General features: G+C 46.6%; 1 protein-coding gene across 1 annotated transcript in view; it reads left to right on the top strand.

Moving 5' to 3' along the window:
- Window positions 1-27,038, top strand: part of MTM1 (myotubularin 1) — a 148,121-nt gene that overhangs the window by 13,213 nt on the left and 107,870 nt on the right. Inside the window, exons 2-3 of the mRNA XM_029607737.1 lie at window positions 22,789-22,861; window positions 25,095-25,167. Of these exons, the coding sequence (XP_029463597.1) occupies window positions 22,789-22,861; window positions 25,095-25,167 (146 nt within the window). The remainder of the gene's footprint in view (window positions 1-22,788; window positions 22,862-25,094; window positions 25,168-27,038) is intronic.

The following is a 27,038-nucleotide window of genomic DNA, read 5'->3' as shown; positions in this document are numbered from 1 at the left end:
AGCACATTTAAGACTAATCGGAGAAAGTTCTTTTTTACTCAACGAGGATGTGGTTAGTGCAATTAGTGTAGCTGGGTTTAAAAAAGGTTTGGATAAGTTCTTGGAGGAGAAGTCCATTAACTGCTATGAATCAAGTTTACGTACAGGCCGATACAGTAAAGCGCGGCCGCGGTTACCCTGTTTCTAACCCTCTTTGTACCCACAATTTGGCCGCGTAAGTCCAACCCGCGATTCACTATCCCTTTTAACCCATCCTTACCGCTTCTTGAAATCAACGGGTAACCCTTTCCGCCCACGGCATGTATCTGATATGTAAACGATTGGATTAGCTATTCCCTCCGATACAGTAACGTGCGCCCCGATAATCGCCTTTTTAACCTGCAGTTTTGCCGAGTGTTTAACCTGCTAATTTACCGCCTACCCTTACCCCTGCGTTAGTGTGGAGCATCAGGCAAGCCCCAGCAGAGAGAGACGAAATTTCATGGGCAAACTTTCCTGTGAGGCTTCAGCAGCCCGGGGCGGATCGGGCGCTCTCCATGTGAGGCGACTTCCAGCAGCCCCCGCTGGCGAAGGTGCATGAGCGCATGCAAATGATTGCTTCACTGCCTGACCCCCTCACCCCTGGGACAAGACCTTTAGAGGAGCCAGGATTGGGCAAACTTTCCCCCAGCTCCCGCTCACCTGCCCTGGTCACATCCATGGGTGCCGGTCTCCCATGCGGGCACACTGACAGCTCCGGAGCAGCCCAGTCCTCTCTCCCCTCTTCCCGGGGGCAGCCGGCGGCGAGAGCGGCTTCAGCAGCCCCCGCCGGCGAAGGTGCATGAGCGCATGCCGTGACCTGAGCGCCCGGCTGGACGTCCGAGGTCACGGCATGCGCTCATGCACCTTCGCTGGCGAGGGTTGCTGGAAGCCGCCTCGCATGGGGAGCGCCCGAACCGCCCTGGACTGCTGAAGCCACTCTCGCCGCCGGCTGCCCCCGGGAGGAGGGGAGGGAGCACTGGGGCTGCTCCGGAGCTGTCAGCGCGCCCGCACAGGAGACGGCACCCATGGACGCGACCAGGGCAGGTGAGCGGGGGCTGAGGGAAAGTTTGCCCGATCCTGGCTCCTCTAAAGGTCTTGTCCCGGGGAGTGAGGGGGTCAGGCAGTGAAGCAATCATTTGCACAGGACAACAAAACAAACTGCACCAGCCCTTCTCCTGTATCCACTTCCTGGTACCTGACATTTGAAATGACAGGTACCAGCGCACCCAGGATACTGTATAGGTGCTGTATCGCGCTCTATACAGTAAAATGGATTGTGCTTCATGGACGCGGCTTGCATTTGCATGCCATTTAAATACTGTATCGAGCGGTATGTGATCTGGACTGTGCGTGCGGCAAACGAGGGTGCGCCCGGCACTACCGCACTCTTTCTTCTGCGTCCTTACTGTATTGGCCTGTTAGGGAATAGCCACTGCTATTAATTGCATCAGTAGCATGGGATCTTCTTAGTGTTTGGGTAATTGCCAGGTTCTTGTGGCCTGGTTTGGCCTCTGTTGGAAACAGGATGCTGGGCTTGATGGAGCCTTGGTCTGACCCAGCATGGCAATTTCTTATGTTCTTATGTAGCGTATTGGAGAGGAGGGAAAAAGCAGCAGTAGATGAAAACAAAATACAAATCCAAGCAATAAAAATAAATTCTAAGCAAAACAGCAACAGCCTCCAAAATGTTTTGACTGCCTTCCAGATTTTCAAAATACTTTTCTACCCGCGTGATAAAGATGGACGAACTCATCTAATCTAACCATTTTTCCCACCTATTACGGTACTCCAAACCCTTGATCACTTCTTGCATTCCTATTATTAAAGATTCTATGAACTTGTTCCATGTTGCCTTGTTTTGTTTCCCCCCCCCCCCCCCCCCCATTTCATATATTCTCCACCTTTTTCATTCTTCCTTTTATTTATAAAGTTTATAAACCGCTGTATCAACACTTCTAAGAAAGGACAAACATTCATAATAAAATTATCACACATTTAACAAGCCTTGTCAAGACAATAATAAACATAATGTAAGCAAAAAATCATTTCCAGATAAAAAAAAAACAAACCAACACAAATATAAAAACACTTTAAAACAAGTCCAAAAAAGACCATCTTGTAGCCAGTTTTAACTGTGGACACTCTCAAATGCAGGAGAGAATAAAATTAGCTTTTAATAACTTTCTAAATCTCAGCAGAGTATCTTCTGCATGTAGCTCAAATGGTAGAGCATTCCCCCAAACGGGACCCATAATATAAAACAACTGGAACCTGATTTCATTCAATCTAAATTGTTTAAATGAAGGAATATCAAGTAACAGCAGAGACTCCAGTCTTAAAGGACTTTGTGGCTGGTAGAAAGATAAAACAGATGAAAAATATTTAGGTGCTCATCCTCGCAAAGCTTTATTTACTAGTAATAGCATTTCAAACATGTTCCTGTATTTGACTGGCAGCCAGAGCAGATCCCGCGGCACGGGTGTAATGTGCTGTCGCTTCATATTGCACTGCTTGTAATGCCTGCAGGGTAGGTTGCAGCAGTCCAATATATAAGCCACTGCAATAGTCCACTGTAGAAATGACTAGTGCATGTATTATAGTTCTAAAATCATGCCACAACCTTCATAACTCAAAATATGATCCCTTTATAACATTTCTAATTTGAGGGATATAAGACAATGACGAGTCTAAAATGACCTCTAAATTACGTGTTTGATTTAATATTTGCATTGAAGTACCCTCAAAGTAAAGAACCTGGAGACTGTGCAAATGAAGACTTGGCAAAGTATAAAACTTCAGTCTTAAATTTAAAATCAACCACATTCTCCCATTCTTTGACTATAAACAAGAAACTGCCTTCTGCAAGGACTCGTCAGTTGAAGAAGGCACTGTCACCAGAAATTGAAAATCATCCGCATATGCCCAATAACTGACCCCCAAGTAACCAGCAACTTGCAGAGTGGAGAGACAAAGATATGAAATAAAGCTGCAGATAAGGCAGACACTAGAGAAGTAGCAACAGAAGAAAATCTTTTGAATCACAAGATTGTAGAACTATTGTTTTTGTGAACAACCGGATAAAAAAGATACAAACCGCTTCAGAACACCAGCTGTAATTCCAAATTGCTTCAAATGCTCTATTAAGAAATGTTCAACCATATCAAATGCAGAAGTCGGGTCAATTGTGACAAAAAAAAGAGCCAGACTTTGCAGAAAATCTCTTCTGAACCTGGTCTTAGACTTAGTTTTTGGGTACTTGCCAGGTTCTTATGGCCTGGATTGGCCACTGTTGGAAACAGGATGCTGGGTTTGATGAACCCTTGGTCTGACCCAGTATGGCATTTTCTTATGTTCTTATGGTCAGTAAGGGATAATAGTTTTAAGTGTTATGTGCCATCCTGAATCCATATTGAAAGTCATTGAGAAGAGAATTATTTGTCAAATGCGGAGTCATCTGTGTTAAGGCGGACTTTTCTAAGATTTTAGCCAAGAACAGCAGGTTAGATTAAAAGACGATAATTGCTCACAACTGAACTATCCAAACCTGGTTTCTTTAAATATGGCCGCACAGTGGCCAATTTCAGGGAAACAGGAACTTGGCCTTCTATCAAAGAACAGTTTACCAATGATGCAACGTAAGAAACAAATTCCCCTTTCAACACCTTCAAAGAGGCAGTAAAGGATTTAGCTGAGGAACAAAAGATGCTTCGTAAATTCAAAATAATTGTTTTTATTTCTTCAGCTGAAACAAACTCAAATGATTCCCATGTTGAGGGAACATAAGCCTCCACATCAGATGACATTCCAACAGATGCAGGCAACAGAAACAGCAGTCTGAATTTTGTCAATAAAAAATTGACCAATAGTATTTGGTCTAAATGGTGGACTTTGATATGCATTGGGTTTGAAAGGGGCAGTCAGGGACCGAACAATGACAAATAATTCTTTAGCATCATTCGGACAAGCCTGAATTTTAGAAAAATATGCCTTTTTTAACAAATCGGTACTTCTTCTTTACTCTTTTTAATAAAATCAGATAACTTATTTTATGTTCCTCATCTTTGGTATTACACCAACGACATTCTGTTTGCCAGAGAGAATGCTTCTTATCACGCAAGTCCAGAGAGAACCAAGATGCAATATGTCGTCTCGCTCCGGACATTTCCGTAATCGGTTCAGTCTGATCTAAGGCTTTGATAAGAGAGTCATCCTAATCCTGCACAGCAAACTCTGCCACTAATTTCCAAAGAATGTAATTGTGGAATCCAAATCTCCTTCAACTTATCAACCATACAATACGGTCTTTTATATAACGTTTTGAAGGATAATCGGTCATACTTCGGTCTCGAAGACAACAAAGTATGTAATTTAATTAAAAAATGATCAGTCCAGGAGACTTCTGAGCAACGTAAAGAATGAGTAAAAAGATAAACTGTTACACAAAAATTAAATCGAGCATGCCCTAGGTTGAGTTGGAGGACTCATCACCTGTGAGCAACCTAAAGTAGACATACTGGTTAAAAAGGAGTCCCAAACATTTGTCAGAATGTAAATGAAAATCACCCAACACAATAACATGTTTTAGATCTGCTCTAAAAGAGAATCGTGAATCTATTACTGAAGGACGAGCAATACACCAAGCAAATGCCCCAAACTGAATTATGAATAGCTAATACTTCCAAACCATATGTTTTCTCCACCGGTACACAATAAAAGACCACCTCCCTTCTTAGAGCCTGATCTCACCTGAGAAAAACCAGCCTAGCCTGGAACCCTTAACTGCTTTAGAGGGACAGAATCTACCTCCTGTAACCCGTTTCAGTGATATGTCAGGTTTGTCATCACATAGTAAATCAGAAAAGATCATGGTCTTTTTCCTAGTAGCCTGTGTTTTATCAAATAAAGTAAATATGGGAAACCAGCAAACTTATATTTTTGAAAAGAAACATTCTCCCAGTCCTGGGGCAACTATGTCTCGATGGAATGCCCTGCATAACGCCCCTTCTCCCACAAAACCGGAATGCATTCTTCCAAAGCCATTACATACCATAAGATAAAAATCACCTCGCTAACGAAACTAAAACTATCCCAGGAGCTAAAGGCCGGCAAAACTAGAAGGCTATCAAGACCAACCCGGGCGCGCACGAAGGAGCGGGACGAAAGAGCACGCTAATCTGCCGCGCTCCTTTGTGCACGCAACGCATGCGCACACCCGGTGTCTGATGCCACTTCTTAAAGGGAGAGTGGGGGAGGGGCAGAGCGAGCTGGTAAGGAGGAGGAGCCAGTAACGTCGGGGTAAGATACCACAAACGAACCCAGTCTTGCCTGAAATGACAGTCCACACCCAAGTACGGTCAACCCAGTAGTGAGACCAGAAGGGATAGACAGGACAGGAGTAATGGTACCTGCTGGTGCTAAGATCATGACCCCTGCCTCCTGTGTGTTTGAATCTTCAGGTATTTAGATGTCTGTCATCTCTTGCTCACTCCCGCACAAGGTTTACATTTAAGGCCTTAAGTATGATCTCCTGGGAGTTATTGTAAAAAAAAAAAGAAGACCAGTATGGTTTTCAAAAGGCTTAGCTACTAAGGAAAAGGCAAAAGAATTAGTATTTGTATACACGGGATCACAGTTGGAGGGATATACAAGTATATCTTCCGTCGTGGTAAACCTTTGCTTTCGGTGTTATATCCCTCCAGAAATGCATTCTTCGGCACTGGCTGTACGATGTCGCCAGTGATTTGTACAGACGTATTACCCCGTCTTTTATTTTGCTGATTTATACCTCTCTCAGAACCCTAGCATTCTCTTTGCTCTCCCTACTGCCTTGTTGCATGGTTTGCCCACCTTTAAGTAGATTCCTTTCTTGGATGGTGGTCGTAGCTGCCTGTTGTCATTCCTTTGGAACCACTTGTACCACTAGCATGAGATTGAACAAGGTTGTATCCTCGGCCTTCTCCACTTTCGGTTTTACTAGTTATCTGCAGACTCTGTCCATATGTACTCGGAGTCTACCATTCTTCCCTGCTAATTCGGTCACTTACCTGTGGTTCCTCACTATCCTCTCTTTGTATCAACTGCTAAAAATACTTGTTCAGTATTTCTGCTTTTTCCCACGTCCCTTCTGTCTTTCTATTACATCGTTTTACTTTCTCTGTTTTGCTAAGATCTTGTTTCCTTGCTTTACTACATTAAATATTTTCTTCCCTTCTTATATATGTTGCTATTCTGAATGTTGTCCTTGCTTTTTCAGATATACTTGCATATCCCGCCAACTGTGATCCCGTGTATACAAATACTAATCCTTTTGCCCTTTCCTTAGTAGCTAAGCCTTTTGAAAACCATACTGGTCTCTTTTTTTTTTTTGCTCTTACTTTTTATACATTTCTAGCATAAAGGTTTTGTTGCCGCTAGACTTAGCTTGGTTTTATGTCTTTTTTCTTTTTAAGTTTTGCTCCGGTTCCCATATTAACAATATGGGTACTACAGAAGTCGAGAGTGCTCACGTTCTTGTAGCTCACTTATGCCACCCTTTTTAAATTGAGCCTTTTGGTTAAGATCTTAAATATACATTCTTCGCTAGGAGTTAAGACTGATCTCTGACTGAAATGGAGAACCTGTACAGCATGTAAAGTGAATTCTGATTGGGGAGACCCTTAACTAGGAGCGTTATCTTCACAGTAAAGTTTTTATATTGCTGTTTTGTATTTCCAGTGTTCCCTTTACGCAGACTTTTACTTGTTATGCTGTCACCTAGTAGTGGTAGAAGAAAACTGCATCAGTATTCATTGTTCGTTTCCTAACAAAGAAATTTGTAACTCGTGCTCTGATTGGCATTTGGGGAGATTTGCTTCTTTCTTAGAGGTCCCTCCATTTTCCGTCAGTAGCTCCAGTCTCATCTGGCTCTCCAGCGTGTAGAGAAGGCATGACTTTTTCCCTGCTAAATTCAGCAGAAGTATTCAGAGATTCAGTGGCTGTACTTCTTAATTCTGTTTCATCATATAGTAAGTTCAGTCACAACTTATTCAGGTCACTACTGGGAAAATGCTTTTCTAACATACAAAATGGAATATGGTAGCATAGTTTGTGCAAGGTTCAAATAGGACGTTAATAATTCCTTATGAAATTGTAATTTTTCTACTTTTAATGATTTTTCATTGAAAATTGTATTAATTTTATAAGACTGAAATATTTGGTAAATACATATACTGCACATATATGTGTTCGTATAAATATGTATAGATATATGCATGCAATGCACACACACACATATGCAGTTGTTGTGTTCTTAAGTTTACATCCCCCTGGCAGAATTTGTTAGATGTGCAGCATTTTAGGAAAACCTGAGTGAGCGGATAAAACATGTCCGTTATTTTTAATGCATTTCAAATTAAACATGCATCACAGAATAGCACAATAATTTAAACGAAGCATAGCAATAAGGAAAATAATAAAATGGTCCTGTTCAGAAGTTTGCACACCCTTAGTTCTTAATATCGTGCATTTGCCCCCTTTTGCATCAGTGCCGGCTTGCAGTCTTGTGTGATAGGTGTGAACGAGGCCCTTTAATTTCTCATGGGGTAAAGCTGCCCATTCCTCCTGGCAAAAAGCCTCCAGATCCTGTCAATTCTTTGGTTGTCCAGCATGAACTGCAGGTTTGAGTTCTCCTTTGTTGCGTCCGTTAGTCTTCGGCGGCTTCGCCCCGCCTACCTCTCTTTACTTGCGGCTCTTCCCGCTCCCCTTGGACTGATGGCCACCGTGGCATCTGCTTGCTGACCTCCCTGGTGTCCCCGGAGCGGCTTTGGTGCTGCCTCCCGCCATTCTCCTTCAAGGTACCTCTAGGGCGTGCGTGCGCATGCCGCCCTCATCTTTATTTCCACGTTGGCGCGAACCTCAGGGGCGTCCCCCTGTTCTGACGTCAAGACTCCAGGGTGTATCTGCCTACTGCATTTGCTAGCTCGTTGAGTTAGCAATGGAATTCGTACGGATGGGATTCGCTCTCCGTTCCTAAGCTACTCTGCCACTCCAGCTCTAACTGGAAATCTTACTACCCTTCGGGGTTTCTAACGGGGCGCCCGCTCCTCGGGGGCCTCTCTGCTTCTTTTAGGTGCTATCAGGAAACCGGTACTCGCTTCTCGAGGGCCCATGTTCCCTGTGTTGCTGCCTGCAACCTTTACCCTTCTACTTGGAAGAACTAACTTACAGTCACCATCAGTGAGTACAGAGACCATCTCTCTCCACAGTACTGCTTCACTGGAATCAGGTACTTGCTCCTCAAGGGCCTGCTCTCTGCTCCGGTGCCAGACCTCTCGTCTAGTGGAACCTCGGGGGCGTCCCCTCCGGATGACGTCAACATGATGCTGTACTTAAGCCGACCAGCCCTCTACACCGACGAGTTAGCAAGGAGTTTAATCATTGCTGAATCCACTCTCCACTGGAGTTCCTGTTCCAGACTTCCCTCTGAGTAATTGGATGCTTTGGGTACCCGCTCCTCGGGGGCCCATCCTCGTTCTCTGCTATCCGCTCCTCGGAGGGCCTTTCTACCCTGGGAACTCTCCTGTTCTACAGTTGAACTTCTCGTGGACCTTCATCTGTGAGTACTTCTCAGACTTCTGAGTCAAGCATGCACTGAAGCCTTCCTGCGAGTTACCCCGTACCCCGAGCCACTACTGCTCCTGCTTCGGTGAAGCCTATTACTGTATAGCCTGAGCTACTGGATATCCATAATACAGCTTCCCGTTCTGGGTTCTACATCTCAGTCTTCTCATCCTCTGCGTACCCCTCTCTACGGGCCACTACCGGAGCTGCACCCCTGAGATCATCCATACTTGTGAGTCTGGAAAATTGGGCATCCAAATGGCAGATGAAATTTAATGTGGATAAGTGCAAAGTGATGCATATAGGGAAAAATAACCCATGCTATAATTACATAATGTTGGGTTCCATATTAGGAGCTACAACCCAAGAAAGAGATCTAGGTGTCATAGTGGATAACACATTGAAATCGTTGGTACAGTGTGCTGCGGCAGTCAAGAAAGCAAACAGAATGTTGGGAATTATTAGAAAGGGAATGGTGAATAAAACAGAAAATGTCATAATGCCTCTGTATCGCTCCATGGTGAGACCACACCTTGAATACTGTGTACAATTCTGGTCGCCGCATCTCAAAAAAGATATAATTGCGATGGAGAAGGTACAGAGAAGGGCTACCAAAATGATAAGGGGAATGGAACAGCTCCCCTATGAGGAAAGACTAAAGAGGTTAGGACTTTTCAGCTTGGAGAAGAGACGACTGAGGGGGGATATGATAGAGGTGTTTAAAATCATGAGAGGTCTAGAATGGTTAGATGTGAATCGGTTATTTACTCTTTCGGATAGTAGAAAGACTAGGGGGCACTCCATGAAGTTAGCATGGGGCACATTTAAAACTAATCGGAGAAAGTTCTTTTTTACTCAACGCACAATTAAACTCTGGAATTTGTTGCCAGAGGATGTGGTTAGTGCAGTTAGTATAGCTGTGTTTAAAAAAGGATTGGATAAGTTCTTGGAGGAGAAGTCCATTACCTGCTATTAAGTTCACTTAGAGAATAGCCACTGCCATTAGCAATGGTTACATGGAATAGACTTAGTTTTTGGGTACTTGCCAGGTTCTTATGGCCTGGATTGGCCACTGTTGGAAACAGGATGCTGGGCTTGATGGACACTTGGTCTGACCCAGAATGGCATTTTCTTATGTTCTTATGTTCATACCTACGGAGGGAACATATCGGCATACCCCGCACTGTGGGCCACTACCGTATCATCAGCTGTGGTATCCTATTGATATACCTTCTTGTTCAAGTACTGTGTTTACTAATAATCCCGCTTCGCGGGTTCTACTTTCTCTCCTCTTAATAGTCTCTAACTATAGCCTTGTCATACGCTGCTGAGATCATGCCTGTTGCTGGTGAGGCTCACAGGGCTCCTCCCTGTGGGCGGAGACAATGCTCATCTCAACCCAAGGGTTCACATCTACCCAAAATCATAACAATTTTTATTCTTGATATTAATTTTGTGTCAATCTTGTTTTTGATTCTTGGTATTAATCTTCTTGTTTGTCTTTTGTGTCAATTTTGTTTTTCTGGTCTTTGGCTAGTTTTTCTGTTTGTCCCATTGGTGGCTTTGATCATGTGACTTTTTGGCACTCTTTTCTAACGTATATTTGTCTTTTGTATTTGGATTGTTCTGTTCATTGTGTCATTCTGTGTTTGGCTGACTTGCTTTTTAAGCCTTATTGATTCAAGAATTGGTATGCTTATTTTGAATTTAAGCTCTACATTTATGTATCCTGTTCTTAACTCATTTGGAGTAGCTTTTACTTCACTCTGTCTACATATGCATTGCTTTTGTTTTTATTTTAGTGCTCTGTCCCTCCCGATGAAGCACTACTTGCGAAACATGTAAGTGTCGAGGGCCAGACATCTGTGAGCTGTATTTCTTCAAATTTTAATGACCCTTATAATGGAATAAAAACTAACCTTTTCACTAGATACTATATTGGATGCACTTTTCGACCTTTGCTTTCCCCATTTGGGATATTTAATTACATGCCGTCTCTCCCTTTTGTCTTTGCATATTTACCTTTTGAAAGTTTGGTTCTCCACTTCATTGCTTAGGATCAGATCCAAGACAGATCACGTGCTTTGGTCCATTTCCAAACTAAATGGATTTGTTGCTCTGAGTGCAGTTAGTGAAACGTTCCATCCAGCTATCTCTCTCCGGTTCCATCGGTCACCCCAAGTGACCGCCTGTGAATTAGGCAGCAGCTTTACAGAAAAATCTTCCCTGACTACTTAGGGCAGCTGTTGTGTTTGATTCTGTTATGGTTGAAGGCCTCACGCAAAGAGGAGGAAATAGACCGTCACCTGAACAGATTTAGGATTTTATAGACGTGGCTTGCATTCATTCAAGAGGTGCACACTGAGCAGTTTGGATCCTACATCATCACCTAACGGAGGGGATGGCAGATGGAAGCAGAAAGAAGCAGACTGCATCTGCCTTTCCTCCTGTAACCAATAAGTGAATCAAGTCACTGGCAAATAAACCAAAGGTGGGAAATGCTTGTTATGTATGGATAAAGTTTTGTTGTCATGATGAGTCATAAAATAGCTACTTGAGCTTTCTTTTTTTTTTTTTTGAGCATCTGGAGAGATGATGCCTGTGTCCTTTTGTGAGTTTGCAGATAAGCCTTGTGCATGAATATGCATTTCCCGCTGGTGAGATCAGTACATGCTTGCCTTCATTTTTTTCTTACAAGCTCATGTTTGCTCTCACCCCAGCTACCCATTGTCCCTTGCTGTCTGCGGTGCTTGATTTAAAAGTATTCTTAAACTTCAAAGAACACTTGGTTTTGGCCACAGATGCCCGGTTCTGGGACTTGAAGTCACAAATGGCTCTGGTTTAAAAAAAGTAGATTAGTCTGCTGCTTAGAGCAAACATCTGCAGCTATATCTTGCTCCTATTCATTGTGGGATATTCCAGCTCTCAAGGCATCCATCCCTGGTGGTGACATTTTTCCTATGCAATTCTACCAGGTGCCGGCCATTCTGGGAAACGTGCACGTGGTGTCACGCCACACGCACGAGCACATATCCTGGAATGAAGGGGCACCGCACTGGGCCGTGCAGGAAGGGAGAGGTGACTGCTGGGAAGTGAGGGAAGATATAATTGGGGGAAGTGGGGAGAGAGTGGTAGGGATGTGCTGGAGGAGGGACAAAGAAAGTGGTAGGGACTGCCCTAGGAGCGGCATTGCGAATGGTAGGGATGGATTTGGTAGTGGGGGTGGGGGGAGTAATGAGGAGGGGCTATGCAGGGAGAGAATGTGATGGAGACAGGTTGATGGGATAGTAATTTGCTCTGAAATGTTTTGCGGGTCTCCATTAGAGTAACTTTAAAAGACTGGAGTCCTGCTGCCTATCTTGCTGGTTGCCCCGCCAGTAACCTGCCGAGGGTGAATGGGTGGCACACCCAACTTGTCCACACTGCCTCTCCTAATCTGAGTTGCCTTGGATGCTGTCCTTTGCTATCCTCTTCTGTTCAGATTTCTGCAGAGAGTGACTATTGGCCTCTCTCTCCTGAGAGCCATTCCCATATCCACTAAAACAGCCCTGCCCTGTACAGGGCGGACTCACAAAGTGGCCTTAGAAAAGGGAAATCCGCCCGACTGGCTGTGTGCGTGGCAGCACGGCTCTCTATTCAGACCGTGGAGATTGGTACAGGGGATGAGTCAGAGGTGTGTGACTGCTTTTCCACTGGTTCTCTTTCAGGTTTGTGGTTCCCACTGTGGTCCCAGCCTAGCTGGGAGGTTCCCCCTCTGTGACAGTCGAGCCGAGGCCATGCTCTGCCCATCTCTATCACCCAAGCAGCCCGAACGTTTCCAGCTTGATCCTTCAGGGCCTGGAATGCCTGCCTTCTTGGGCAATTTTTTTTGTTTTTAAATGTTGTGTTGTTGTGTGGTGGCTTAGCAACCTTGCTCAACATCACCATAGTGAAGTCAGACTGATTTGTATCTTGCTTGAGGCAGAACAGGTTCATCGCTTGACATTTGATACCATATGATCCAACTGAAAGTTTTGTAAGCAGGCCATCGTCTTCAGAATATCACAAACGACTCTTGTCGCAAAAGGAGCCCCAGAGCCAGACCATGACCAAAGGTTAAAATGGCTTCCCAGCCTTTGTGCCATGTATTTTGTTCATGTGTTGTGTGTTTTTTTTTCTTTTTTAAAACCCAAAAGATGACAGAGCATCCAATAGGATGATGAATGCTGTACATTTGTGAAATACTCCTGTCCTCACACTCCCTATTTTTTCTTCATGGGTAAGCGTGCCTTCCCAGCTGCCAACACGCCCTCCTGTGCCAATGGAGTGTGGCGTTTGTCCTTGGTTCTGGGAATGGGAAGATGCGGGAGGGTGGGGGTATCGGGTCCTGTCGGTTGGATATGCATGGTGGTAGAGCTTGCCCAGCCCTAGGGGAAGCACGGTGCTGCACGCTGGCTCAGTGTGGCGCTGTCCTTGATTCTGGGAGTGGGAAGATGCGGGAGGCTGGGGGTATCGGGTGCTGTCGGTTGGATATGCATGGTGGTAGAGCTTGCCAGCCCTAGGGGAAGCACGGTGCTGCACGCTGGCTCAGTGTGGCGCTGTCCTTGGTTCTGGGAGTGGGAAGATGCGGGAGGCTGGGGGTATCGGGTCCTGTTGGATATGCATGGTGGTAGAGCTTGCCAGCCCTAGGGGAAGCACGGTGCTGCACGCTGGCTCAGTGTGGCGCTGTCCTTGGTTCTGGGAGTGGGAAGATGCGGGAGGCTGGGGGTATCGGGTCCTGTCGGTTGGATATGCATGGTGGTAGAGCTTGCCAGCCCTAGGGGAAGCACGGTGCTGCACGCTGGCTCAGTGTGACGCTGTCCTTGGTTCTGGGAGTGGGAAGATGCGGGAGGCTGGGGGTATCGGGTCCTGTCGGTTGGATATGCATGGTGGTAGAGCTTGCCAGCCCTAGGGGAAGCACGGTGCTGCACGCTGGCTCAGTGTGGCGCTGTCCTTGGTTCTGGGAATGGGAAGATGCGGGAGGCTGGGGGTATCGGGTCCTGTCGGTTGGATATGCATGGTGGTAGAGCTTGCCCAGCCCTAGGGGAAGCACGGTGCTGCACGCTGGCTCAGTGTGGCGCTGTCCTTGGCTCTGGGAATGGGAAGATGCGGGAGGCTGGGGGTATCGGGTCCTGTCGGTTGGATATGCATGGTGGTAGAGCTTGCCAGCCCTAGGGGAAGCACGGTGCTGCACGCTGGCTCAGTGTGGCGCTGTCCTTGGCTCTGGGAATGGGAAGATGCGGGAGGCTAGGGGTATCGGGTCCTGTCGGTTGGATATGCATGGTGGTAGAGCTTGCCAGCCCTAGGGGAAGCACGGTGCTGCACGCTGGCTCAGTGTGGCGCTGTCCTTGGTTCTGGGAGTGGGAAGATGCGGGAGGCTGGGGGTATCGGGTCCTGTCGGTTGGATATGCATGGTGGTAGAGCTTGCCAGCCCTAGGGGAAGCACGGTGCTGCACGCTGGCTCAGTGTGGCGCTGTCCTTGGTTCTGGGAATGGGAAGATGCGGGAGGCTGGGGGTATCGGGTCCTGTCGGTTGGATATGCATGGTGGTAGAGCTTGCCAGCCCTAGGGGAAGCACGGTGCTGCACGCTGGCTCAGTGTGGCGCTGTCCTTGGTTCTGGGAATGGGAAGATGCGGGAGGCTAGGGGTATCGGGTCCTGTCGGTTGGATATGCATGGGGGTAGAGCTTGCCAGCCCTAGGGGAAGCACGGTGCTGCATGCTGGCTCAATGTTACCCTTGCCCTGGTTGCAGAAGGGCTTGTTTGCGCTAGCAGGGGCATCTACTGGGTCGGTTGCTGATGGAGAACTCGCTTTGGCAAAATCTGTTGCCATTGGTGTGTGCGTGTGTGTATAATTGCCACTGTATATGGGCATTGTCAGATTTTTTTTTTTTTTTTGCTCTCGCCTATGGAGCTGACATACTGGAGGGAGCCTTAAAGGCAAGGAAGAGATTACTTTTTCTCTTCCTGCAGCGAACAAACTGTGGTTGCCTACCACTTTGGGTAGAGACCTTATCAGATCCTTCTTTCTTACCTCTGGATTCTCCGCAACATGTCTTTTCAGTTATGGGTGACCTCCACCAATTCAGCTCCCCAAAAGAAATTGTGCTTGCAACTGGAGATTTTCCACCGAGTGAATGGTTCAGGCTTCAAATGAAGAAAACATGAGCAGAATTGTGTTTTTTTTTTTTTGCCAGAAGATAAATGCTCAAGTTTCTACTCCTCCACTTAAACAGCCGCATCAGTTTAGAGCTCTGCCCTTGAAAGGTGTCTGTGGCCTAGTTCCATGAATTCAGAATGGGCATCATTGGGATAATTCATACCTTCCTGCCCAGAACAGATCTGGCTATACAGCGCACCCATTCCAGTGGCAGCAATAAGAATGGGCCCCAGACAGTGAAATCAGCCAGAAACACAAGTGCAAAAAGATTAGGTTTATTAGGATAAGGGAGTAGGGATGGCTCTGAAGAATTTATCTGGGACCCCGCTCACCCCCCGCATCCTACTGCAAACAACGATTTCCCTTTGGTTTGCTTTTATTTTCTTTTTATTGAAATATTATTTAGCGTAAGATGACAAACAACTTGCCTTAAAAAAAACAAAACAAAAAAGAAATGACAGACAACACCCCCCCCCCCCCAAAAAAAAAAAAAATCAAAGAGCTTCCACTTCATGTCATAAAAAGTCCACCATAGAAAAGAATTACCCAAGATTGCTACAGTTAAGAGAGAAACAAATTACATTCCCTAATCCACCGCCAAAAAAAACATCATACAAAATACAAAGAAAAAAATAAACCAGGCCCATGTGCCAGACCTGAGTCACGTCAAGCAAAGGAGGCCTCTGAATCTACATCAGCAGCATGAAGTGATTCTGCTTTACATGAATTAAAAAAAGAGAAACTCCCAAGTCAAAAAAAGAAACAGTTTTAACCAAAAACGAGCAGCAGTTTGCAGCCCTTGATGTAGTAACCGGCCCGGTGCTCCATGGCAGCCTTGTCCATCGCTATTGCCAGGGTCCTCGTAGCTCCTGGGGATGCTGTGGGGGGAGCTCTGCTCATCATTACAGGTGACGCCTGGCGCACGGCAGCCCGCCTCCAGACTGCAATGACCAGAGGAGGAGCAGTGGAAGGGTCTATTAAAAATAAGATTCAGATTAGAAACAGCAAACCATAGATTTTTGTCCTTTGGGTGAAGACTTCCTGCTGCTTCTATTTGCAAATCTTTGACCCGTCAGCAAAAAAAACATTAACAAGAGCCGGACTACCCCAGACCAATACATGTTTAGAAAATATAGTTCATGGAGGGATATTGCAGAGGTTGGGCTCTTTCTGAAATGGTCAGTACATTTTGTGGACGGCTCTGGTGGTCCAGAGAGAGGCAGAGGCTGCACCAGAAGCCCTCGGATCTGAGACCTAAGAACCAAAGTTTGCATACCCTAAGGAAAGGCGAGAGGGTGGGAGGGTATGAGGAAAAGAAGTTCTAGAACACGTGAGACTCGGGAATAACATTAGAAACGATTACTTCATGCAAGGAGTGATGGATGCATGAAACAGTTTTCAGAGAGGGCCTGGGATTGGGTTTTCTGTGCTTGCTTGTGAAAGAAAAACCAAAGATGAGCTGGGAGTCTATGGCATTGCAAAAGGCAGACAAGCCTTATGGTCCTTATCTGCTTTTTTTTTTGGGATCCCTACAGATTTACTGATGCAGTTATAAAGCACAAGGGTAGCCATATTGATAATTAGAATCCTGGGGCCAACAACAAGTTCCCTGCCGTGGCCTATGAGCAAATCCTTTGCATTAAAGTATATTCCAGTCTTAAGGCTATAAATCCTATAATTATCCATGCCATTTCAAGAGATTGCTTTTGAATGAGGTGTTTTTTTTTTATCCAGTATTCAACGTTTTTATGAAACTGATGTTATTAGGATTGCTGGAAATTCTTTGCATTTGTACTTTTTAGAACTCGTTTTTTTTTTGTTTTTTCAAGTTCACCATAATCTGTGCATGTACACGTGTATATTAGATTAGGTATGTATTGTGCGATTATTTATAGCACAGTAGTCATAATTTCTGGCCTCTGGATAAGATGACCAAGGAATCTGTGCCAACTGGTAGGTGACGTTTTGAAAGGGCCCCCGCGTGAATATTAGAATTATGAAGATCCATAGATTCATTGCAATTTTATGTTTGAAATCTTGCATCTTCTCTCTAAAGGTTCCCTGTTGTGACATCAAGTTAATGACAATCTACCATGCTGCTAATTTTAATTTGGATGATAAGCAATATCCATTTTCTTATGCTCAGCATACATTTCTTGTGTGTTTTTGCTGGGAACTAGAAGACAAACCAATCCCATTAACACTAATGGGAGTCGTGCATATGGCAGTTCACACTGCGTCTTGGGCTGAGCATTTACCGCTTACTGCTCCGTAGTTAGGGGCTGAAGATGGCTATGTTTTTAGCTGAGACCAAGACATACAGATGTGTGTTTTGTTTTGTTTTTTTCAGCCTAGGACCTAAATGTGAAAGAAAATTAACAAATTATATCAGACAGTTTTGCGATTATGATAATGCAGAATTTTCTGACTTGTTTTACATGCATAGACAAAGCAAGGTGTCCCATCAGTAATAAACTTAACTATAGATCTAATCCGGCATGTTGTAAAATTAGAGCCTAACGCCTCCTAACAATTGTAGTCAGAAGAAAGCCTTGCTAGAATATTGAGTTTTGCTCTCTCTTATCTCTGTGCATCTCTCTCTCTCTCAAGCATCAATTGAGTTAATCAAGGAGATAAGTGGTAGCAGGTATTAATATCGTATCTGAGTGTGCTTCTATTGCTGTTTTTAAGCGATTCTGAATGCCATTAGGAGGTTCCCCATTGTATTTCAGAGCTGAGAGAGATGTTTGAATCCTGTAGAACATTTGCTCTGGAATGCCTCCGGACTACCACTGTCCTGCCGACCAGTCATACCAGCTCCCACTAGCACGAGAACAGTAAAAAAGGGGCTTCCTCGGAAACCTCTCACCTGGCTTAAATTCAAGGTGCAGGAGGGGAGAGGTCAGGTGTTTTAGGGAGAGATGGAGATAGGCAAACTGGTGAATTCTGGGACTGAAGCAGCAGATTTAGGCTTCTTACCTGTGGTTGCTTTCTTCAGATGATGCCTTCCCATGCTGGAGTAACCTTGTTCTTGCGCATCGCTAATCTGCCCTGAAAATATGAAAACCACTTCTTTTTGGCTCCCACTTCGGTTGGGCTATGGCACCATGGGACTTCCTTCTGAACCACCTGGAGATTTTCCCTCCCTCCCAGCTCGGCCCAGTCAGCACAGTGACAGTGCTCGGGTTGAGGCGAGACACGAGAACCTGGCTAACATGACACCCAAGTCCCTGCTAAGGGTGTTACCACTGAGCTATGGCTGAGACTCCTTCCTCCCAGGGATTGCATGACCCTCCCCTTTCTCCTTTCCTTTTCTCTCTCTCTCCCCTTTCCCCTCTCTTCTTATTCCTCACACTCTGTCTTGACTTCCTTTGTCTCCTTCTTCACTCCCCATTCTCTTACTCTCCCCATCCCTTTCTCTCATTCCTTCCCTTCTTACCTAGGCATCTGCCAGTGGGGGGTTTGAGAAACCCAGCGAGCATTCGTGTGTTCGTCACCACCCCTGCCGTTGGTTCTCTTCTGCTTGTCAGGTTGGGACCCACCAGCCCCTTTGCTCACTCGGGATGCAAACTACCAATCCCGGCATCTTGAGGACGCGCAGAATTTGCAGGTCAAACTTCCCCCTTGGCTACTGATCTTACACATCGCAAGATCAACGGAGATGGGCCGCGCCACTCACAACGTCTGCCGTTGCTGAAGGTGCCGTGATTGATAGTTTGTATGCGAGCAGCTCAGTGAGCTTCTGTGGCTCAACCTGCAAGCCACATCTAACCCCGCTCTTCCTTTTATCAGATACAATTTGGCCATGGGTCAGAGGTGGCCTCCGGCCATAGTTTGGGGACCTCTGATCTAAGCAACTGGTAGAGTGATATTCGGTGTCGGCTGCCTAGAGCGGCTGATTTACTAGCAACTCATCTGGCATACCTCTTCCACTGCAAAAAAACTAAATAACTCCTATCCACCGATTCGTTTGAATAAGGATAATCGCATTTAAAAGATTCATCGGGAGGTAAAAGCTACCGTTAACAACTGGCTCTCAAGACCACTTGCCACTCGAAGTGGTGCATTGCTGGACTTCTGGTATGCGCGGCACGATGAGCGTTTTATCACTCAAAATCTGGATATTTTTTTCATAAGAACATAAGAAAATGCCATACTGGGTCAGACCAAGGGTCCATCAAGCCCAGCATCCTGTTTCCAACAGTGGCCAATCCAGGCCATAAGAACCTGGCAAGTACCCAAAAACTAAGTCTATTCCATGTAACCATTGCTAATGGCAGTGGCTATTCTCTAAGTGAACTTAATAGCAGGTAATGGACTTCTCCTCCAAGAACTTATCCAATCCTTTTTTAAACACAGCTATACTAACTGCACGAACCACATTCTCTGGCAACAAATTCCAGAGTTTAATTGTGCGTTGAGTAAAAAAGAACTTTCTCCGATTAGTTTTAAATGTGCCCCATGCTAACTTCATGGAGTGTCCCCTAGTCCTTCTACTATCCGAAAGAGTAAATAACCGATTCACATCTACCCGTTCTAGACCTCTCATGATTTTAAACACCTCTATCATATCCCCCCTCAGTCGTCTCTTCTCCAAGCTGAAAAGTCCTAACCTCTTTAGTCTTTCCTCATAGGGGAGTTGTTCCATTCCCCTTATCATTTTGGTAGCCCTTCTCTGTACCTTCTCCATCGCAATTATATCTTTTTTGAGATGCGGCGACCAGAATTGTACACAGTATTCAAGGTGCGGTCTCACCATGGAGTGATACAGAGGCATTATGACATTTTCCGTTTTATTCATCATTCCTTTTCTAATAATTCCCAACATTCTGTTTGCTTTTTTGACTGCCGCAGCACACTGAACCGACGATTTCAATGTGTTATCCACTATGACACCTAGATCTCTTTCTTGGGTTGTAGCACCTAATATGGAACCCAACATCGTGTAATTATAGCATGGGTTATTTTTCCCTATATGCATCACCTGCACTTATCCACATTAAATTTCATCTGCCATTTCCTCTTTAATTGCCCATTTCCTCTTTAATTGCCCATTTTAACAAATGGGCAAATGATGTACTCTAGCCAAAGACCATTTCAAATGAGATTTTTGGGGGGCTGGCCCAATCGCTTAGCAGTGCGTTGCAAAGGATCTGGGGGTCCAAGCTGGGGCTGCCGCAGATGAGTGTGTGCCCCAAACGCACCCCCTCGGTCACTCGTGAACCTTCCCACTCCCTGAGAAAATGGGGAAGCAGGTGGTAGGAGTCCCCAGGAGGTGGCAGCGCTGCCAGCTTCCTAGAAATAATCTGCCACATCTCTAGGAGTCCTGAATGCTGCCTCCCTCTTTCCCCTGCATTTTGAGTCACTGAAATGGCCAGAAACAACCTCTCCCCCAGCTCTTTTAACTGTCAGATGTGGCCCTTTGCTTAGATCTTTTGCTGCCTTAGTCAGACGGTTTATTGCCTTTGTCTTTTGTCACAATGTGCATTTATTTTTTTTACTTTTGGTGGCATTACAAGGTGTGAACCTTTTTATTATGCCCATGACCCTGGTTTTCCTAGTGTTGACTCTTTGTGCTGTGTTTATGTACCAGTGGAACGAGTGCATGGCCTGTACACATGTTCCTCCTCCTACTTGGGAGTGACTAAGTAGGAGGTGTTTCAAACACTTCTAAACGATGACTCTGCTGCCTACGAACACCTGAGATGTCCTGCAATAGCCCCACCTTTATATTCATAGGAATGATGGCAGAAAAAGACCAAATGGTCTATCCAATCTGACCAGCAAGTTTCTTATGGAAATAACTGCCGCTCTGTGCAGGTTACCCCCATGTATTCTGTTAAGGGCAGTAACTGCCGCTCTGTGCAGGTTACCCCATGTTTCTATTAAGGGCAGTAACTGCTGCTCTCTGCAGGTTACCCCATGTGTCTGTTAAGGGTAGTAACTGCCGCTCCGTGCAGGTTACCCCCATGTGTCTGTTAAGGGCAGTAACTGCCGCTCCGTGCAGGTTACTCCCATGTGTCTGTTAAGGGCAGTAACTGCCGCTCCGTGCAGGTTACTCCCATGTGTCTGTTAAGGGCAGTAACTGCCACTCCGTGCTGGTTACCCCCATGTGTCTGTTAAGGGTAGTAACTGCCGCTCTGTGCAGGTTACCCCCATGTGTTTGTTAAGGGTAGTAACTGCCGCTCTGTGCAGGTTACCCCCATGTGTCTGTTAAGGGCAGTAACTGCCGCTCTGTACAGGTTACCCATGTGTCTGTTAAGGGCAGTAACTGCCACTCCGTGCAGGTTACCCCCATGTGTCTGTTAAGGGCAGTAACTGCCGCTCCGTGCAGGTTACCCCCATGTGTCTGTTAAGGGCAGTAACTGCCGCTCCGTGCAGGTTACCCCCATGTGTCTGTTAAGGGCAGTAACTGCCGCTCCGTGCAGGTTACCCCCATGTGTCTGTTAAGGGCAGTAACTGCCGCTCCGTGCAGGTTACCCCCATGTGTCTGTTAAGGGCAGTAACTGCCGCTCTGTGCAGGTTACCTCCATGTGTTTGTTAAGGGCAGCAACTGCCGCTCTGTGCAGGTTACCCCCATGTATTCTGTTAAGGGTAGTAACTGCCGCTCTGTGCAGGTTACCTCCATGTATTCTGTTAAGGGTAGTAACTGCCGCTCTGTGCAGGTTACCCCCATGTTTCTGTTAAGGGTAGTAACTGCCGCTCTGTGCAGGTTACCTCCATGTATTCTGTTAAGGGTAGTAACTGCCGCTCTGTGCAGGTTACCTCCATGTATTCTGTTAAGGGTAGTAACTGCCGCTCTGTGCAGGTTACCTCCATGTATTCTGTTAAGGGTAGTAACTGCCGCTCTGTGCAGGTTACCTCCATGTATTCTGTTAAGGGTAGTAACTGCCGCTCTGTGCAGGTTACCTCCATGTCTCTGTTAAGGGCAGTAACTGCCGCTCTGTGCAGGTTACCCCCTAGCCTTATATTAAGAGTAGTAATATGTACAATCAGAACTGAGCAACTGTTAAGCCCATAACCAGATTACTGCTGGCAACATTTTTGCGGGGTGAGCAGCCTTCTTGATAATTCAGACAGTGCTGCTTGAATGTGCTTTGCTTTTGGACTTGGCCACAGAAGGAGTCCTGCGCTTTTTCCTTAATGTCTGCATATCAGTACGCCGGACCATAAAGGTTGGGGCCTAGCTATAGCCGTTGTCTGAATCCAATTCCTCTCCCCCCACCGAAGCAGAGTGCGATGTTGCAGTTGCGTCACAAGCATGAAAGCTAATTTGGACAAGGATAGTAACTGCTGCTCCGTGCAGATTTACCCCCATGTACCCGTTTCCAGCCTTTAGGGATCCACCGTGTTTACATTATGCCTTTTTGAATTCATTTACTCTTCCGGAAGGGCAAAATACCTTCTCTGGTCACTGCAGTGACAATCCTGGGTTTGGGGGCCAGAGCTGCTGCTGGGATCCTGAGCCGTGAATCTAGTTAAAAAGGGGTCACCCTTAAGCAGTCACCATCATTTCCTCCCCTCCCCTCCCAGTGGCTGTGAACGGTACCACCCCATCCATGGAGTGGATCAAACTGCGGGCCTGCGTCATAGGACATGGCACCTTCCACCTGAGCCACTGGGCTAGCCTAACGTAGCCACCGCAGGGCTAGCTGAGTCTCTGACCTGGGCTACTTCACAGCCAGGTGGAGAGAGGGAGAGAAACGAATCAGATTGGGGTGGGGGACCGTGCTGTGGGGGGGAGGCTTGTTAGCGAGGGATTGGGAGAGAGAGAGAGAGAGAGAAGCCCCCTCTGCCCCGGCTCTCTCTTCCCGTGGCCCGGCCTAGTGGCGGCCCTGTCTCCTTATCCTGCGCCGTGTCTGCTTTAGGTTCCAAGCTGCATTTTCAGGAAGCGGGAGCGGGGATTTAGCAGTACTGAAACCCCCGTGGGGGGAGCTTTGGGCTTCACTTTGCGAGCTGACGTTTCAACTTCCTTTCTTTGGTTTCTCCTCAGCGCTTCCAGTATGGCTGCGGCCTCCTCGCCGAAATACAACTCCCACTCCTTGGAGAGCTCGTCCTTTAGAAGGGTAAGTTCGAGGCTTTCTGGCGACCATGTGGACACAGTTGCTATTTTTGGGGGGACGTAGGTCTGTATCTTGCCATTGGGAATCCCCCCCCCCCCCCGCCGGTTCAGTTTTCAGAACAGTCACAATGAATATTCAGGAGATATTTCCTGAGGAAAGGGTTCATTTTCGTAGTTTGCTTCGCCTGGAAACTGGACTTGTGAGGGAGTTCTCCTGGGCCATCCATGAATCAAAATCCAGTATTTTATTGATATCTAAACTTTTTGTTACTTTATTTGACTTATGAGACTTTAAAAAAAAAAAAAAAAAGTGAAGTAAAATGTAAATAATTTCACAGGAAGAGCTTACATAAGTACATTTTAAATTGCGGCATTGACTTAGGAGAGCAGTAAAATTCTCCTCTGATACTCGGGTGACTCAGAGGATTCTTCTAGAGCTTTCCTAGAAAGCTTCCAAGCTTAGGGGACGGGGATTTCCTGCCAGCTGCATTTCAGCTTCTTCTTGCTCTATTGAAGGAGAAAGGAAGTGGAGGATTGGCTGCTGCTGCTGTCACTTTAGGGCTCGGCTGAGTTGTTTTCTCTCCGAGGACGAGCAGGATCCAGGGGTCCTCACGCACGGTGCCTAGAGCCAGGGGCCTCCAGGTCGGAGCTGTGCGCAAGCTCTGTATCCTTTCAGAAAATGCTCCACTGAGCATGTGCAGGAGTGCACACTGGGTTCCTCTTGGTTACAGCTTTTCCATGAAGCCAACTGTGTTTTTTCTGTCAGCTCCATGGAGGGGAACAAAATTTCTTTGTTGTATTTTTTTTTTTTTTTAAGTAAAATTTAGTTTTTGAGGTCACAGCTGCCTTTATCTTGGGTCCCTATCCTTTTATTTTCTAGGTAGGTTTTTTTTTTCTCCATTTAGGTTTCTTTGTTTTTTCGCTCAGCTCTGCTTGCAGCTTAGTGGTCCAAGGATCGGCTCTTGTTGTTTTGTCCACCATTGATTTCCTCTGGTTTCACGGTGGCTATTTTTTTTGCCTGCTATCCCAGAAGGAACTGAAGACCAGCAGCTTCAGCAAGTTCCCCAAGTGGAGCCGCATGATGTCGGCCACAGATCCACACCGTTTGCCTGGGGGATGTGCTTGATGTCTGCGTGCATAGTTCTTTCTGTAAGATGACCTCCAGAGGCCGTTGGACCTGTTTTAGAGCTCATGGAGACTCTCCCTCTTTTTGGGTCAAGTCAAACCAATCCATTGATGTCACTATTGAAAAGCTCTAGAGTTGCACAAGACGCTGGCGGTGCATTGACCTCAAGGGAGCGTCTATCGTCATCGAAGTCAAAACCCTGATAAGGGCTAAGGAGACAGACAGTCGTCTAACTCCTTCCACCCGATGAAAGCCAGGGCTTCTGCTTCGTCGGCACGAGGCGACGCGGCGATGCATCGTGCGAAGCTGAAAAAGCAGATTATTGGTCCCCCCCTCGATGCATGATGCCAGGAGCAGGGCGATATCGGCTGTGGCCATCCGTCCGTCCGAGCATTCCCCCAGAGAGGCCCCCCCCGCCCTGGAGGCACTCTGGGGGGGGGGGGGGGGTTTGCAACCACGGGCTCATGGTGCAGCCACAGCCTCACTTTGGGCAACCCAGGAAAATGTGACGACGACTCCTGCTTCCTGCACAGTTTTAGCATCACAGATGTTTCAGGAGGCGTCAGCCTTTTCTTGTGCCCCTGCGTCAACACGAGTGAGTTTGATTAACCTGGGTATGAAAAACATGGCAGGAAGAGAGAAATTCATCCTATCACTGCACTGATACCATGGCATAAGCTATAAGCAACCCAATAGCTCCACGTTCAAGAAGAGGGGGCAGCTCATTACATCAGATGTGATGGGTACATAAGTGATGTTCAAATAGAAATGTGCTGTAGTTAAAGGTTCTCTCCTAGTGTGGCAGGTTGTAAGACTGCCATCACCAAGCGAGTCTGCTTGGCAGCAGCTACTTTTTTCCAGCCTGTGGAAGAGTCTCGCACTTGTTTAATAGTTGCAGATATTGATAGGCAGGTGCTACTGTTCAGCTAGGACATTTTATTCCGGGCTGGGTCCGTGTTGCTGACTCTTCTCTTACCCGTCATGAAAGCGTCTTAGACTACATGTCAGAATCCACTTGTGAGAATGATGTGCCGGCTTGCATGGCTTTTTAAGGAGGCGCCCGCGTCGATGAAGCGCTTCAGCTGTTAACCGTGCTGTTTTCTGTTCGTAGTCCTCAAGAGATGGAGTTAACCAGGAGCGCGATGATGACATCCCCTGTTTGCAAGGAGAAACCAGAGTTACAGGTATCTTTGTTTGCAGGGCTAAATTATCCAGGACCTGTGGGTGACGGCATCTGATGGCGCCAAATGAATGCATCTCTGTAGCTCAGTAAAACCTTTCGCTGAACACTTCTGAGCTTCTGTCCTGTGACTCCCACAGTCTTTTTTTTTTTTTTTCAGTCCAAGCTTCCACATGGACGTATACTCTAGTTTTTTTTTTCTAAATCTCTGCCTTTGCAGTTTCCTTAAGTTTGTTTTTCACACTTGCTTTGTTGCCTTGGCATCCCCTCAGCAGTTAGCTGTTATGAATACCTAGATCCCAGCGGAACAGGGCTTGGTAGATGGAGGAAGCTTCACAGGTCGGTACAGAATCAGAGCCGTTTGTCCGCCTAACGTGGAGCCGCCTTGGGCTCTCTTTGCCCCGAGTTGGGCTCCAGATCCACCACAGCTCAGGGATCAAACAAGACGCCAAAAGTGTCGAGCCCAGCAGCTGGCACATTCCTCAGCGCATCCACGAGCTGCTTTCGCTTCTATGTGGTATTTGTTGGCACAGAAGCGTCATGCGTCAGAGTTGGTGGTGCAGTCTGCATCACGGCGTACACTGACAACGCACTCGGCCTCAACATTACTGACATACTCAGCGCAGGAAGCAAGTTTGAGGGAAGCTGAGATGAGGGAGAATCCTTACGGTTACCTTCCTCCTCTTCCAAGATCTCAGGCCTTCCAGGGCCCTTTTGCTGTTATCCACTCATGCACTATGGGGTAGATTTTAAAACGTGCACGCAGGTGTACATGTACATGCGCTTCCCGCGGGCACACGTGTACACCCGATTTTATAACATGCGCAGGCGCACACATGTTATAAAATCAGGCGTCAGCGCACGCAAGGGGATGCACAATTGTGCACCTTGCGCGCACCAAGCCGCGCTGCCTTTCCCCGTTCCCTATCCCCCCCCCCCCCCCCGCCCTTTCCCCCTACCTTTTTTCCTTTTTTCCTTTTGATACAAAAACTTCGCCCTGGGGCTGAAGTAAGTTGCACGTGCCGGCCGACTGCTGGGCAGCGATCCCCGGCACAACAGTAAATGGTCGCTGTGCCGGGAGGCTCTGACCCGCCCTGCCCCACCCCTGGACCGCCCCTTTAGTAAAGCCCCGGGTGCTTTATGTGTGTCGCCGGGCCTTATAAAATAGACCGGGCGCGTGTAACCCCCCCCCCCCCCCCCCCCTACGCGCGTAAGGCTTTTAAAATCCAGCCCTAGTTTATTTTTATTTTATTTCTCAGTTTTTTTTATACCGCTAAAGCAGAGCAGATCTGGTCAAAGTAATGTACAATATAGTTAAAACAAAATATAAAAATATCATAATCAATTACAGCATTCAATGTCAATCCCCTAATCGTAGCAGAATTACCAAGCAATCCAAAGACCTAATTTAAAATAACCACATATTTACCTTCTTCAAAAATCCAGATAATTTTGTTTCCAATCTCCCTTCCCAAAGCTCTGACCAGAAACATCTCCTCCTATGAATATGTTTGCGACTCTCTTGCCTTGATGGAACCTGCCATAAAACCTTATATTGAAAGTGAAATTGCGCTTAGGGACATTAATTCAGGCCGGGCCGGCCAGCGAGCCAATCAACAAAGGCCGCGAGGCAGCCAATCGGGGGACAGCCCCGATGGCCTTTTAAACCTGCGTGGCCGCTAGGGCGCCCGCGCGCTGAATGAGCACGACAAAGGGGCAGGCCCCTTTGTGCGCCCTTCGTGCGGGGGCAACCGTAGTGCCTCCTCAAACTCCCCTGACTGCAACACAATCTCGCATTTAGGCTCCAGATCCGGCTTGCTACACCAACTACCTCCTCTAACCTTCTGGACAGGCAGACAACCCACGCACCCAGCG

Source organism: Rhinatrema bivittatum, chromosome 6 (genome assembly GCF_901001135.1).
Source record: "Rhinatrema bivittatum chromosome 6, aRhiBiv1.1, whole genome shotgun sequence".
Lineage (NCBI taxonomy): Eukaryota > Metazoa > Chordata > Amphibia > Gymnophiona > Rhinatrematidae > Rhinatrema > Rhinatrema bivittatum.
The sequence above is the reverse complement of the archived record's forward strand: the minus strand, read 5'-3'. Positions and strand labels throughout refer to the sequence as shown.